A 17275-nucleotide genomic window follows, 5' to 3' on the forward strand; every position below is an offset into this window, starting at 1 on the left:
AGTCAGCTGGTAGAGAGCAGGAGAGAGATCTGGGGGCAAGTGGAAAATACCCAACAGCACTTGGTCTCCCTCTTCATCTTCTGTGTTGGTGTCTTTCTAGGCAGGGTCTTAGCTCATCACCCTTACAGCTTGCAATTTGTGGGAAGAAAGCTTCTCTTGCACATGTTTTTCCAACAGAAGCCCAGAATGTAGTCTTGTTAGCCTGGCTTATATCACCAACTCATCTCTATTTCAGTCTATATTTATGCCCACCTCTAAATCAATTACTGTGGCCAAAGGACAACTGAGCAGGTCATGATCACCTGAATACCCTTGGAGCTGGGAGGATGGGATCAATCCCATAGAAACACATAGTGTGGAATGGGGGAGAGTGGTTCCCCAAAGGAAAATTCAGGTGTTGTTAACAGAAGAGGGGGGAATACGTAGAGGCGGGACAGGCAAGAACATCGTATGTACACTACATGACCCGGACTACCCCTAGTCCAGCCCTGGGTAAAAATGCAATGACTGATTGCCTTGATGGGAGACAGTATGTTTTGAGAACTATTCATTGCACGTAGTTGGAGGTCAGTAAACATTTGCAAAAATCTGTTGGATTATAAATGTTAATAACCTATGTACAGAATTATTTTGCAATTGACTAGGAGACATTTCTGAGTCCAGAGGACATTTTTTTCCACTTCAATCTTTATAGCAATCCTTATATGAATATTGACCTATGATTATTAACATCTTGTTTGTAAAAATCTATATTTATGCCCCAAACACTGCCTCTTTCAGTGTTCTGAATTATTTTGTAAGCCCTGTTTATTTGCCTTCATTAGACCACAGTCTTGTGAATTTCTGGCTTGTTTACACACATCACCAAGTATTTTTTTAAACTCATTTAGCAAAAGATCATCATGAAAGAGGCAATAAACTAAAGTAAGATTAGTGAACAATTTAAATGTAACTGTTAATAAGGCTTCTCTGTTTCTGTCCATTAAAGATAACTGTCAGTGTTGCTAAGAGCTATTTATTAAACTGATAAAAATGAGTATTGTCTTTAAAAAGTCAAGCTGCTGTTATCTGATCTCAAAGGTGAGCTTGTAAAATTAATTCTTCTGGTGTTTGCTTGTCATTCAAGCATAACGTTAATTCTATCCACACCCACTGGTTTTTTGTTCAGCTCCAGCAAGTTTTTGGCAGTAGTTCTGTCAATGGCTCTTTGGATAAGAAGCCCTGCCAGTAGGGTTTAAGCAACACTTTGCAGGGAGTGGGAGCAGGGATTCAGATTGGGCTGACATTGAAAATCAAAGAATTTCCAAAGTATAAGAATCACTATTTTTAGAGTTTTAACGCCATTGAAAGTTTCAGATAGGAAACCTTTCCCTTTGTGTCTCCTATATTCTGGAGAGCAGTGATTTTAGTGATTTAGTCCATAAATATTCATGCAGTAGACAAGAGAAGCATGGACCCCACCTTAATGGGACTTAATCTCCCGTAGGGGGGGTCCCCAAATACATGGATGATGGGGGTTGCCATGGTGCCTGCAGGTAAGTTCATGCAGGGTGGTATACCTGCTGCCCATTCATCCTTGCACAGGACATGCCAGGGAGCACAGGAGAGAAAGCCTGAAGTTATGAAGCAGCCACCTTTCTATCATCTGCGGCGACAAAGGCAAGCAACAATATAAAGAGCTCCCCAAATCTCACACATTCAATTTTGGAATACATGACACACAGCAAGAGCAGAAGATTTAACTTCTTTCTCATCTCTTACATAGGCATTTCATCTATCTAAATCCCTGCCTCTTTTACTAAGCCTTTCTGATCATTCCAGCTCAGAGTGATCTTATTGTCCCCTTTCTCTCAAAGCCTGTGGTTCTTAGACTTGATTATATACTCCCTCATAGTAGTATTGGATTTTTAGATGTCCCCCTATGCTCCTTGAGGGCAGGGAACAGATTGAATGCTTTTTTACATCCCATATGACCAGTATTCTGGGGTAGAACAGGAGCTGTATAATCACTGACTAAAATAACAGAAATGCTTTGCTCGGGTTAATATTAAACTTAGTTTGCATTCTCAGGCCATAAACCGCCCAGTAATTAGAGGGTCATTTGTATAGAAGCAGCCTTGAATGTAACAGTAATGAAAAAGATCTTGTCTGGTGGCTGGAAGAAGTAGAGCGACCTAATAAAAATCTAATAAATTGGGTCAAAACTAACCCAGAGAACATCAAAGCTGAAAGAGTTTGTACAAAAATCATTTGGTTCACAGTCCCTCATTTTACAGAAAGGAAACCAGGGCCCTTAGAGGCTGTGGCTTGCTCAAGGTTACATTGAATTAGTGATAGAGGCCAGACCAGTAACTACCAAGTTATTGGGTGAAGAGTCAAGTTGGGAGTCAGCTAGACTCAACTTTGTGTTTTCCAAGCCATCATGATAGTAACTGGCATTTTGCAACTCCGTTTTGTTGTTCCTGGCACTGTGTCAGGTGCTTCTTATACAGTAACACACTACTTCATTTAATCTTCACAACCCATCTGAAGGACGTACTCTATCAACCAGGGTTCCTCTTGAGAAACAAAACCAGTAGGAGACAGATATCAAGAAATATGTTTATTAGAGAAATGCAAATCAAAACTACAATGAGCTATCACCTCACACCTGTCAGAATGGCTATCGTCCAAAAGTCTACAAATCACAAGTGTTGGTGAGGATGTGGAGAAAAGGGAACCCTCGTACACTGTTGGTGGGAACGTAAATTAGGGCAACCACTATGGAGAACAGTATGGAGGTTCCTCAAAAAACTAAAACTAGAACTACCATATGATCCAGCAATTCCACTCCTGGGTATATATCCAAAGAAAATGAAAACACTAGTTCAAAAAGATACATGCACCCCAGTGTTCAGAGCAGCATTATTTACAGTAGCCAAGATATGGAAGCAAATCAAATGCCCATCAACAGATGAATGGATAAAGAAGATGTGGCATATATATATATATATATATATATATATATATATATATATATATATATATATAAAATATATGGAACTCAGCCATAAAAAAGAATGAATTTCTGCCATTTGCAGCAATGCGGATTGACCTAGAGAAGATTATGCTTAGTGAAATAAGTCAGACAGAGAAAGACAAATACTCTGTGATATCACTTATATGTGGAATCTAAAAAATAATACAAATGAATGTATACACAAAACAGAAACAGACTCACAGATACAGAGAACAAACTACTTACCAAGGGGGAGAGGGAAGGGGGGAGGGGCAAATTAGGGGTATGGGATTAAGAAATATAAATACTATGTATAAAATAGATAAGCAACAAGGATATGTGGTATAGCACAGGGAATTATAGCCATTATCTTGTAATAAATTTTAATGGAGTATAGTCTGTAAAAATACTGAACCACTATGCTATACACCTGAAACTATACTTCAATTTAAAAAAGAGAGATTTGTTGCAATTGGTTTACAGGATTATGGGAGCTGACTAGGAGAATCCAAAATCCATAAGAAAGGGTAGCCTGGGGTTTGGGGCACAGAGTGAAGCTGCTATCCACAGGTGGAATTTCTTCTTCTTCAAGGAAGCCTCAGCCCTACTTTTAAGTCCTTTCAGTACCTTCTGGGGGGTGTGTCTGATTCACCCCCATGTCCCTCTCCTGCTTTGACTTGTATCTGCTGGAAGTTTGGTTCACTTTCTTAGCCAGGCAAAAGAGGACAAATTGGTTGATTCTGGCTCTTGCTCTGTTACGTTTAGCCTGCCTCATCTGAATTCAAATCTCTTTTCTAAAAAAGAAATATTTCTGCCTTCATGAAATAATTGTAAGAAATGGCCTTGTATGTGGACCCTCTGTGAGCATATTCCCCAGAAGTCACTGTCCTACTGCTTTCTAGAATGTTGAAGGTTGTCTGCAAGGGCAATAGAATTGAACTTGCTGGGATTCTTTTGTCTCCCATGACTTGAGCAGGGCAAAAAGGGAGTTGATTACCCCTTTTGTGTTCTCAGGATAAGAGCAGTCACAACCCCAGGTCCAGTAACCAAGTGGCACCACCTGATATTACAGTTTATCTCTCCAAACTTGAAACCAACCATCTTAGAAGACCTTCATGGTCTTGACATTAACATCACCAAATGAAAACATTTTTTTCCCATTGGAAAGTCACAACTGCATGTTTTTCTATACTACCAACCTGTACTTCGTAGTGAGGGAGCAGATATTTATCGAAGGCCTCACCTGTCTCAACCTGCTGTCCCTGAACGCATCTCATGATAGCATCTCTGCACCTCATCCAGGTGCAGCTGGGGAAAAATATACTATAAGTCTCAAATATACTAGGTGTCTGTAACGTGTGGTCCCACACACTCGAGCCTTTTGCCATGTATCTTCTCTCCCCTATCCCATTCCCTGCTGTCACTGTTCCAAACCTCTCACTATGTCCCTCTACCCAGCTCCTGCCTCCATACCTTACTCTCAGCAGATGACCTTGCCAACTGCCTTGCAGAGAACTTGAAGGCTAGCAGACAGAAACTCCTTCAACTTCCTGGCTGATCACCTTCTGCTTTCCCACTAAAACCTTCCTGTATGTGCCACTTTCCTTCCTTCCTCCACTCTCAGAAGAAGGGGTATTCCTTCTTCTAATTCAAGGTGAATCCCTCCATCTAGTCTCCCCCTCACCCACCCTCCTTCTCTGTCATTTCCTTTCTGGACTTTAGACTCTTCTTCATAGGATCCTACCCAAGAGCCTTTAAAGAGGTCCAAGTCTTGCCCGTCCGGAAGGAAGGGAGGGAGGGAGGGAGAGGGGAAGAAGAGAGGAGGGGAAAACTCCTCTAGCTGCTGTCTTGCCTCCTGTCCTCAGACAGGCTTCCCAGGACAGTTGTCCTCGTGTCTCGAGTTTCTCTTCTTTCCCTCTCTATGAACACGCTGCAGCTTGCCTTTTGCTTCCACCATTTCACTAAAGATGCTTTTGCTAAGGTTACCAGTGACCTCCCAATTGCCAAATCCAGTGGATACTTTCCATTTCTCATCAAACTTGATGATTATGGGACACACACTTGACACTGTCTCCTTAAAAACTGCTTCCTAATTTCCAGGACACCACACACTCCTGGTTCTCTTCCACCTCCTGACAGATTCTCACCAGAACACTTCATTGACTTTCTCCTACAATCTGCTCCCTAAGCTTCTGTCCTGACTCTTATTTTCTTCTCATTCTATACCTCTTCCAGTGATGTCCAGGCCTCACCAGGACCTTTAATGGCTCCTTTCTCCTGGTGTCAGAGATCACTAGAACCTATACGAGTTGCTGCAGCAATTCCCTGCAGCCTAGGGAATTTCTCTAGACAACACCATTCATCCACTGCTTAGAACCTTCTTCTCTTGTTTGGTTTCCATCCCACTTCCTGGAACAGGATCCTTGCTCTCTGCTAAGCCTCTTTGCATGCATGACTTATTTAGATGATCAGCCTGGTTTTTGAGTCTACTGTAACAAGAACAAAATTATTAATGCATGAGTCCTTCCAACCTTTCCCCTCTTCCTGGCCTCTAAAAGGATCCTGACTTTGCAGGTTTTATTTCTTCTCCTCCCTCACCCCCCAGAGAAGCCTCTCTTCCCTTACCAGACTCATCTTTGGGGAAGTGGGAGGGAGATAGGAACAGGAGATGTGGAGTCTGGAGTCGAGGAAGGCTTCTCAGGACATGTATGAGGGTTGGAGGAGCAGTTTGTGATGAGAGGGACATAAATGGGAAAGAGACGAGGCTTTTAAGAGGTATTGCTATGGTCTGTGTTCAAAATGTTAAAGAAGTGAAAGCGAATAACGAATAATTTTGACAGTACTTGTGGGATTTGGCAGATTATGACAGCAGTTTTGCTCTAAAGATGGACCACAGGGTTTCTCAAGCTTACAACTCCTCCCCCCAAGACTACGAACTGAAGCATGGATTCCCCCTTGGACACCAGCCCCACAACTCAGACTTCCTCATTTTCCTTGAGGCCAGCCTGTGTGGGAGAAAAGATCCAAGTGCTCGTCTGGTCTTACATATGAGGCTCTGGGCTCCAGACCTGAATTTCCAGGTCAGTTCTCTCTTCTGAGCTCCAGACCAGTACATTAAACTGCTTACAAGACGTTTCATCCAGACATTTCACAGAACCCTCACAGTCACCTTGTCCCAAAGTTGCCTCGTTATCTTCATCATCCCTTCTTCTTAATGTCCCTCCTCTTAGGTCCCTCAGTAAGACATCAGCCTCAACTTAGTCACCCACTACAGAAACCTGGGTGTCATCCTTACTTCGCTAAGCCCTCTCATCCGGATGGTCACCAGTCCTCTCCTGATACTTAAATGTATCGACATGCTGAGCCACTTGATGCTTCCTAAACTCTTGAAGTTTCAAAGTTTCTCACATCATGCCATTGAGCATTCCGTTGTGTTTGCATTCAATGTCTTTCTATTCCCTACCTCAGCTCTTCTGTTAAACCTTAGGGGATACTTAAACTTCATCTCTTTTTTGAAGCCTTCCTTGATGGCCCTACATGGACTCATCATTTTCTCCTTTGTACTACCTTGAACTTACCAGTATTAAGGCAGGTATCACAATGTATTGCAATTATTTTATTTATTCAACTGTCTCTGCTCCTAGACAATGAAATCCTTGAGGGAAAACATTGTATCTTATTACTGAATCTCTAGCACCCAGCATCGTGTCTGGTTTCTAGTAATAGCTCAATAAATAATCACTTAATAATTGCACAAATGAATTAACAATAAGTTTATGAGGCAGTCAGGAATCCAAATTAAAGATAGAAAAGATAGGCTTCATGGAGTTAAGTAATTTGCCCAAAGTTATGCAGCTGCTAAGTGAGGGAACAGAATTTGATCTTGGTCTGTTACTACAGCCCATACCTGTTGTTTACAATAATTACACCACCTCTTAGCTGGGCAAAGCCCTTCTTATACTTTAGAAAATTTTATGTAAATTTTCTTTGCTGATAGTGATAATGTTTATCTCTTTATGGTGACATTTTTAGGGCATTTTCTTTTTTTTTTTTAATAAATTTATTTATTCACTTATTTATTTTTGGCTGCGTTGGGTCTTTGTTGCTGCACGTGGGCTTCCTCTAGTTGTGACGAGCGGGGGCTACTCTTTGTTGCGGTGCGCGGGCTTCTCATTGCAGTGGCTTCTCTTGTTGCGGAGCACAGGCTCTAGGCGCTCGGGCTTCAGTAGTTGTGGCACGTGGGCTCAGTAGTTGTGGCTCGCAGGCTCTAGAGCGCAGGCTCAGCAGTTGTGGCGCATGGGCTTAGTTGCTCCGTGGCATGTGGGATCTTCCCAGACCAGGGCTCGAACCCGTGTCCCCTGCACTGACAGGAGGATTCTTAACCTCTGTGCCACCAGGGAAGTCCTAGGGCATTTTCTTGGAGGTATTCCAGGGATACAAGAATTATTTCAACCATTCTGTTTTCACTGCGTATTTTTATGCTCATCTTTGAAGGTTTCCACAAAAATTCAAGCTTTTAAAGCCATTTTTTCTACATTTATTTCACAAATTCTAGGTGGTGATATTGTTGGAAAGTAGGTTGGAGTTGGAGTCCCCCAGTTCTACCCGTTGTCATTCATGGAACGACAGCCATCAATACCAAGGGCACCCTGAAGCAAAGGTAGGTGGAAGAGTTTATTTTGAAGAAAATTAAAGGATACAATAGTGCTAGTTGTTTGCAGGGAAGTGTTTTGTGTTCAATAAATCCTCACTATTACTCAGCCGAGGACCTCCCTATGGATTTCTCAGAAGTCAAGTCGAACAGCCACTGATACCCCGCGAATATTCTTCTTTGGGATTCATTTCTGTAATTACTGCCTATGGCAACGTAGCATGTGATGTCTGGACATATTATCTCAGGAAAGAAAAAAGAAACATTTGGAAGTCCACACTATTTTAAAAAACTAACAAACAAACAGGTTGTTTCTCCCCAACTGGAGGCTGGAGAGTATGTGAATCAAATCGGTGGTTGTTTTGTTTTGTTTGCTCATTCACAATATCTCTTTTATTTCATCTGACAAGAATGTAGGGTAATACAGGGTCATTTCTAGTCATTAAAAAAATTTTACCACTTTCCTAAGTAGTTCAGAGGCCCTGAGTTCTTTATAAGTGGAATCCAGGAGAGATGCGGCAGTAACCACGGATCAGAGTCATTACTGAATTTTCAGACATGCATCATCTCTTTCCTCCAAGGCTTCTTACAAAACTTTCATTGCCAAATAGACATTAGTCTTTCCAGTACTCGAGGAGTTGGGTGAAAGTGCACACTTTATCAGCATGAATTTATCGAACTATTTAGGGAGAGCAGACGGCAGCTCACTTGCAGACGGAGTGTGTAGGGAGAAATGTAGCGGAGATTCTAATTAATTTGTTCCACTGACATTGTCTGAGGACTTGCTAAGCATCAGACACTGTGCTGTGTTAGGGACGCAGAGATTAAACAAAGAAACCTGGTGTCTCCTCTCAAAGCACCTCCAGGAGAGTAGGCAGTCGTGGCAGCTACATACTCACTGCTGAGGACCACGATGGCTACAAGCACTGAAACCCCAGGGGCGCACAGAGGATCACCTTGGTGTAGGATGGGGACGAAGGAAGACTGCCCAGAGGAGGCACCTGGGCTGAGTCTGGAAGACAAATAGGAGCTGGGCCAAGCAGAATATTAAAGGCAGAGGAAGCCGCCCTGCCTGTACTAAATGAAGGAGAGAAGACAAGGCTCCTTCAGGCAATTGTCAACATGTCAGAGTGGATGAAGTAGAAATGTGAAGGCTGGGAGTGCTAGTCCTGTGAAGGGTGTGGTAAGGGGTGGGGAGCAGATCAGGTAGAACAAAGGTGTGAGCAGGAAAAGAGCAGAGGGGGTCCCATGAAACTGCTTCCGTGGCTTGCTGTCCAGCTAGAGTTGAGCCCAATGTCTCTGGTTCGCACAGCCTTTTTCTAGATAGGCCCACTTCTCAGAAGCAGCCCTGAGAGAGTCATTGCCCCAGAGTTCACAGAGCCTGTTCTCCGGAGCTCAGGGACTCTAGGAGGCAGAGAAAGGAGCCCCCTCCCACCCCCCCATCCCAGGAAACACTTACCGAGGAGCCTCTGGCTCCCAGATGGGAATGGGCTTCCTGAGAATCCAAACACTGCAGGTCTTTACTCTGTCAAGGTTAGCCATCATCAGCAATTCTACAGCAGTGTTGCCCCAAGCTATGGAAGAACAACCCGACTGCATGGCTGTGTGATTGTGTACCCACAGGGCAGGGACCAAGTACACAGTCTCTCCCAGCCCGTTGCTTCTGATAATTGCTTAGTAAATCCTGACAAACGTATTGACTCTTCTTTTGTTTAATGGTAATTGATGGATGCTCAATAAATACTTGCAAATAATAATTATAGTTGGGCTCTGTGGTAAGGGAAAAACAAAGGAAAAGGAAATGAGAGAAAAAGTTAATGTATAAAAAGAATGTGGAAGAAGTAATCATTAATATTAATTCATTGAGTGCATACTAAATCACAAGTCTTCATCGTAGCACTTTTGTGTATTATGTCGTTTAATATTTACAATGACCTATGATATACATATTATTATTATCTGTATTTAAAAGGTGAGAAGACTGAGACTCAGAGAAGTTGAGTAACTTTCCTAAGACCAGGGGAGTGGTTTTCTGATTCCAGACCAGGGATCTTATTTGCTAAATCCAGCTTCTGGTGAGAGAGGGAGAGGCCTTGGGGCTTCACTGTAAAGCTTTAGTAACAGTTCAGACGTGAGTAAGAACAGCAGGAGATTCTGCCTTATGTTTCAGTAACTAAAGAATAAAGTTTAAATCTTGCTTGGGAGGCTTAAAAAAAAATCTAAGAATCCAACCACTGTTCAGTGCCCCACACAATTTTCTTTGGACATTCTGGATCACCACTGACCCTCCACAGCCTCAATTATTCTGATCCTTGTTTATAATCCTTTTATATCCATTTTGATGACAAGTGTATGTATACTTTTCTGGGTGCTCTGACTTAGCAGGGAAGCCAAACTTTAGGATCTGATATCTAAAATGTATCATGACACATGCCCACATTTGATGTATATTTTTCCACGGTATCATCTTGGAACTTCCCATTAGACAGGAAAAAAAAACTTTTCAATAGAGTTATCCATGATTGAGTAGTAGGTGGCTTTAAAAGCATTAATTCATAAATGCACTTTGGCTACCAGGTTGTCAAAAGCCCTGCTTAGAGGATCCACTTAAAGATTAAGGGGAGATTGGATCAAGATGGCAGAGTAGAAGGACGTGCTCTCACTACCCCTTCGGAGAGCGCCGGAATCACAACTAACTGCTGAAAAATCATCGACAGGAAGACACTGGAACTCACCAAAAAAGATACCCCACATCCAAAGACGAAGGAGAAGCCACAATGAGATGGTAGGAGGGGCGCAATCACAATAAAATCAAATCCCATAACCACTGGGTGGGTAACTCACAAACTAGAGAACCACAGAAGTCCACCCACTGGAGTGAAGGTTCTGAGCCCCACATCAGGCTTCCCAACCTGCGGGTCCGGCAACGGGAGGAGGAATTCCTAGAGAATCAGACTTTGAAAGCTAGTGCAATTTGATTGCAGGACTTTGATAGGACTGGGAGAAACAGAGACTCCACTCTTGGAGGGCACACACAAAGTAGTGTGTGCATCGGGACCCAAGGGAAGGAGCAGTGACCCCATAGGAGACTGAACCAGACCTACCTGCTAGTGTTGGAGGGTCTCCTGCAGAGGCGGGGGGGTGGCTTTGTCTCACTGTGAGGACAAGGACACTGGCAGCGGAAGTTCTGGGAAGTACTCCTTGGCGTGAGCCCTCCCAGAGTCCGCCATTAGCCCCACCAAAGAGCCCGGGTAGGCTCCAGTGTTCAGTCGCCTCAGGCCAAACAACCAACAGGGAGGGAACCCAGCCCCACTCATCAGCAGACAAGCGGATTAAAGTTTTACTGAGCTCTGCCCACCAGAGCAACAGCCAGCTCTACCCACCACCAGTCCCTCCCATCAGGAAACTTGCTCAAGCCTCTTAGATAACCTCATCCACCAGAGGGCAGACAGCAGAAGCAAGAAGAACTACAATCCTGCATCCTGTGCAACAAAAACCACATTGACAGAATGATAGACAAGATGAAAAGGCAGAGGGCTATGTACCAGATGAAGGAACAACATAAAACCCCAGAAAAATAACTAAATGAAGTGGAGATAGGCAACCTTCCAGAAAAAGATTTCAGAATAATGATAGTGAAGATGATCTAGGACCTCGGAAAAAGAATGGAGGCAAACATCAAGAAGATGCAAGAAATGTTTAACAAAGACCTAGAAGAATTAAAGAACAAACAAACAGAGATGAACAATACAGTAATTGAAATAAACAATACACTAGAAGGAATCAATAGCAGAATAACTGAGGCAGAAGAACAGATAAGTGACCTGGAAGACAGAATGGTGGAATAAAAAGAATGAAAAGAAATGAAGACAGCCTAAGAGACCTCTGGGACAACATTAAACGCAACAACATTCGCATTATAGGGGTCCCAGAAGGAGAAGAGAGAGAGACAGAACCCGAGAAAATATTTGAAGAAATTATAGTCAAAAACTTCCCTAACATGGGAGATGAAATAGCCACCCAAGTCCTGGAAGTGCAGAGAGTCCCATACAGGATAAACCCAAGGAGAAACATGCTGAGACACATAGTAATCAAATTGGCAAAAATTAAAGACAAAGAAAAATTATTGAAAGCAGCAAGGGAAAAATGACAAATAACACACAAGGGAACGCCCATAAGGTTAACAGCTGATTTCTCAGCAGAAACTCTACAAGCCAGAACGGAGTGGCATGACATATATAAAGTGATGAAAGGGAATAACCTACAACCAAGATTACTCTACCCAGCAAGGATCTCATTCAGATTCGAGGGAGAAATCAAAAGCTTTACAGACAAGCAAAAGCTAAGAGAATTCAGCACCACCAAACCAGCTCTACAACAAATGCTAAAGGAACTTCTCTAAGTGGGAAACACAAGAGAAGAAAAGGACCTACAAAAACAAACCCCAAACAATTAAGAAAATGGTAATAGGAACAGACATATCGATAATTACCTTAAACGTGAATGGATTAAATGCTGCAACCAAAAGACACAGGCTCACTGAATGGATACAAAAACAAGACCCATATATATGCTGTCTACAAGAGACCCACTTCAGACCTAGGGACACATACAGACTGAAAGTGAGGGGATGGAAAAAGATATTCCATGCAAATGGAAATCAAAGGAAAGCTGGAGTAGCAATACTCATATCAGATAAAATAGACATTAAAATAAAGAATGTTACAAGAGACAAGGAAGGACACTACATAATGATCACAGGATCAATCCAAGAAGAAGATATAACAATCATAAATATATATGCACCCAACATAGGAACACCTCATTACATAAGGCAAGTGCTAATAGCAGTTTAACACAGTAACACAATAACAGTAACACAATAATAGTGGGGGACTTTAACACCTCACTTACACCAATGCACAGATTATCCAAACAGAAAATTAATAAGGAAACACAAGCTTTAAATGACAAAATAGACCAGATAGATTTAATTGATATTTATAGGACATTCCATCCAAAACCAGCAGATTACACTTTCTCCTCAAGTGCACATGGAACATTCTCCAGGAGAGATCACATCTTGGGTCACAAATCAAGCCTCAGGAAATTTAAGAAAATTGAAATCATATCAAGCATCTTTTCTGACCACAATGCTATGAGATTAGAAATCAATTACAGGGAAAAGAATGTAAAAAACACAAATACATGGAGGCTAAACAATACGTTACTAAATAACCAAGAGATCACTGAAGAAATCAAAGAGGAAATCAAAAAATACCTAGAGACAAATGACAATGAAAACATGATGATCCAAAACCTTTGGGATGCAGCAAAAGTAGTTCTAAGAGGGAAGTTTATAGCAATACAAGTCTACCTCAAGAAACAACAAACATCTCAAATAAACAATCTAACCTTACACCTAAAGGAACTAGAGAAAGAAGAACAAACAAAACCCAAAGTTAGCAGAAGGAAAGAAATCATAAAGATCAGAGCAGAAATAAATGAAATAGAAACAAAGAAAACAATAGCAAAGATCAATAAAACTAAAAGCTGGTTCTTTGAAAAGATAAACAAAATTGATAAACCATTAGCCAGACTCATGAAGAAAAAGAGGAAGAGGACTCAAATCAATAAAATTAGAAATGAAAGAGGAGAAGTTACAACAGACACTGCAGAAATACAAAGCATCCTAAGAGACTACTACAAGCAACTCTATGCCAATAAAATGGACAACCTGGAAGAAATGGACAAATTCTTAGAAATGTATAACCTTCCAAGACTGAACCAGGAAGAAATAGAAAATATGAACAGACCAATCACAAGTAATGAAATTGAAACTGTGATTAAAAATCTTCCAACACACAAAAGTCCAGGACCAGATGGCTTCACAGGTGAATTCTCTCAAACATTTAGAGAAGAGCTAACACCCATCCTCCTCAAACTCTTCCAAAAAATTGCAGAGGAAGGAACACTCCCAAACTCATTCTATGAGGCCACCATCACCCTGATACCAAAATCAGACAAAGATACTACAAAAAAAGAAAATTACAGACTAATATCACTGATGAATATAGATGCAAAAATCCTCAACAAAATACTAGCAAACAGAATCTAACAACACATTAAAAGGATCATACACCAGGATCAAGTTGGATTTATCCCAGGGATGCAAGGATTTTTCAATATACACAAATCAATCAATGTGATACACCATATTAACAAATAGAAGAATAAAAGCCATATGATCATCTCAATAGATGCAGAAAAAGCTTTTGACAAAATTCAACACCCATTTATGATAAAAACTCTCCAGACAGTGGGCATAGAGGGAACCTACCTCAACATAATAAAGGCCACATATGACAAACCCACAGCAAGCATCACTCACAATGGTGAAAAACTGAAAGCATTTCCTCTAAGATCAGGAACAAGACAAGGATGTCCACTCTGGCCACTATTATTCAACATAGTTTTGGAAGTCCTAGCCACGGCAATCAGAGCAGAAAAAGAAATAAAAGGAATACAAATTGGAAAAGAAGTAAAACTTTCACTGTTTGCAGATGACATGATACTATACATAGAGAATCCTAAAGATACCACCAGAAAACTACTAGAGCTAATCAATGAATTTGGTAAAGTTACCGGATACAAAATTAATGCACAGAAATCTCTTGCATTCCTATACCCTAACGACGGAAGATCGGAAAGAGAAATTAAGGAAACATTCCCATTACCATTGCAACAAAAAGAATAAAATACCTAGGAATAAACCTACCTAAAGAGGTGAAAGACCTGTACTCAGAAAACTATAAGACACTGATGAAAGAAATCAAAGATGACACAGACAGATGGAGAGATATACCATGTTCTTGGATTGGAAGAATCAATATTGTGAAAATGACTATACTGCCCAAAGCAATCTACAGATTCAATGCAATCCCTATCAAATTACCAGTGGCATTTTTTACAGAACTAAAACAAAAAATCTTAAAATTTGTATGGAGACAGAATAGACCCCGAATAGCAAAAGCAGTCTTGAGGAAGAAAAACGGAGCTGGAGGAATCAGACTCCATGACTTCAGACTGTACTACAAAGCTGCAGTAATCAACACTATAAAACTCTTAGAGGAAAATATAGGAAGAACACTCTTTGATATAAATCACAGCAAGATCTTTTTTGGTCCACCTCCTAGAGTAATGGAAATAAAAACAAAAATAAGCAAATGGGACCTAATGAAACTTAAAATCTTTTGCAAATCAAAGGAAACTACAAACAAGATGAAAAGACAACCCTCAGAGTGGGAAAAAATATTTGCAAATGAGTCAAAAGACAAAGGATTAATCTCCAAAAAAATAAACAGCTCATGCAGCTCAATATTAAAAAAACAAACAACCCAATCAAAAAATGGGCAGAAGACCTAAATAGACATTTCTCCAAAGAGGACATACAGATGGCCAAGAAGCACATGAAAAGCTGCTCAACATCACTAATTATTAGAGAAATGCAAATCAAAACTACAATGAGGTATCACCTTACACCAGTTAGAATGGGCATCATCACAGAGTCTACAAACAGCAAATGCTGGAGAGGGTGTGGAGAAAAGGGACCCCTGTTGCTCTACTGGTGGGAATGTAAATTGATACAGCCACTTTGGAGAACAGTATGGAGGGTCCTTGAAAAACTCAAAATAGAACTACCATATGACACAGCAATCCCACTACTGGGCATATACCCAGAGAAAACCATAATTCAAAAAGACACATGCACCCCAGTGTTCATTGCAGCACTATTTACAATAGCCAGGTCATGGAAGCAACCTAAATGCCTATCAACAGACAAATGGATAAAGAAGATGTGGTATATATATACAATGGAATATTACTCAGCCATAAAAAGGAACGAAATTGGGTCATTTGTAGAGATGTGGATGAATCTAGAGACTGTCATACAGAGTAAAGTAAGTCAGAAAGAGAAAAACAAATATTGTATATTAACGCATATATGTGGAACCTAGAAAAATGGTACAGATGAACCAGTTTGCAAGGCAGAAATAGAGACACAGATGTAGAGAACGAACGTATGGACACCAAGCGGGGAAAGCGGCGGGTAGGGGTGGTGGTGTGATGATTTGGGAGATTGGGATTGACATGTATACACTAATATGTATAAAATAGATAACTAATAAGAACCTGCTGTTTAAAAAAATAAATAAATTAATTAATAATAATAATAAAGATTAAACATGAGTGTGCTTGAAGAGGTCTGCATTTGCTATACGTAACGTGGCTCTGTACTTTTATGATTCATTATGTGGGTGTAGGAGGCAGACGTTCTGTCTTATTTATTTGTTTGTTTGTTTATTTTTGGCTGTGTTGGGTCTTCATTGCTGCGCGCGGGTTTTCTCTAGTTGCGGCGAGCAGGGGCTACTCTTCGTTGTGGTGCACGGGCTTCTCATTGCAGTGGCTTCTCTTGTTGCAGAGCATGGGCTCTAGGCCCACGTGTTTCAGTAGTTGTGGCTCGCGGGCTCTAGAGCTCAGGCTCAGTAGTTGTGACACACGGGCTTAGTTGCGCCGCGGCATGTGGGATCTTCTGGGAAGAGGGCTCGAACCCATGTCTCCTGCATTGGCAGGCGGATTCTTAACCGCTGCGCCACCAGGGAAGCCCTGTCTGTCTTATTTACCCTGCAGATAAAATATTACAGAGTAAGCAGTAACATATTTTAGAATAGGTTAATGGGGATCAAAAGGGTAAATAAGAGGAAAATGTACTCCAATATAAGAAGTTTATAAACATAAGTTTAGTCTGTAGTTAAATGCAGCAAAATTAAATGCAATAGGCTGTTTGCTTTCATAATTTCTTATATGGTCCAACAATAATGGTTACTCCATTGAAATGAAGTACTGATCAAGATCATAGTTTCAAGCATCCGATTTCAGTGTCTGCCTTCAGTCATTCATTCATTGAAATAGTTACTGAGCACCTGCCTTATACCAGGCACCATTCCAGGGAGTGAGGATACAGTAGTGAAGAAAAGAAAGGTGTTCCCTCGTGAAGCTTATACAGTTCCAGTGGGAGGAGACAGAAATGGACCCATGAATGCAGGATGTCAGGTGAGGAGAAAATGAAGCAAGGCAAAGGATCTAGAGTTGATGGGATGGTGTTATTTCGGATAGGGAGTCAGGAAAAGGCCTCTCTGCTGTGGTGACATTTGAGCAGAGACGTGGAAGAAGAAAACTCATGAGCCTTGCAGTGACTGAGGGAAGAAAATTCCAGGCAGAGGGAATAGCACATACAAAGGCCTTAGAGTGGGAGGCTGCTTGATGTGTTTGAGACACACTGAGGCCGGCGTGAAATATTATACTTAGGATTTAAATCTCACTTAATTATAAATAGATAAACTTTTTCATTTTTAAAATGTTCTAATAAGCTGATGATTAAGCAGAAACACGTTTTGTTTCAATCCATATTAAAAATCTTTCTCAGTTTCCTACTCGGGATAAATAATACATTTTCAGCTTACTTTAATTTTTTATTCTTCTGTTCATGTCTCTTGTGTGCCAAGCACGTGTGGGCACTGTTGGCCGCTGGGCAAGCAGCACTGAACTTCACAGGCACATTCCAG

General features: G+C 41.2%; 1 protein-coding gene across 3 annotated transcripts in view; it reads left to right on the top strand.

Moving 5' to 3' along the window:
• PDE7A (phosphodiesterase 7A) overlaps nucleotides 1-17275 on the top strand; it is a 361811-nt gene that overhangs the window by 136948 nt on the left and 207588 nt on the right. For all 3 annotated transcript variants that reach the window (XM_059901826.1, XM_059901831.1, XM_059901827.1), the window contains exon 3: nucleotides 7554-7658. In XM_059901826.1, coding sequence (XP_059757809.1) covers nucleotides 7554-7658 — 105 coding nt within the window. The remainder of the gene's footprint in view (nucleotides 1-7553; nucleotides 7659-17275) is intronic.

This window comes from Balaenoptera ricei, chromosome 17 (genome assembly GCF_028023285.1).
Source record: "Balaenoptera ricei isolate mBalRic1 chromosome 17, mBalRic1.hap2, whole genome shotgun sequence".
Taxonomy (NCBI): domain Eukaryota; kingdom Metazoa; phylum Chordata; class Mammalia; order Artiodactyla; family Balaenopteridae; genus Balaenoptera; species Balaenoptera ricei.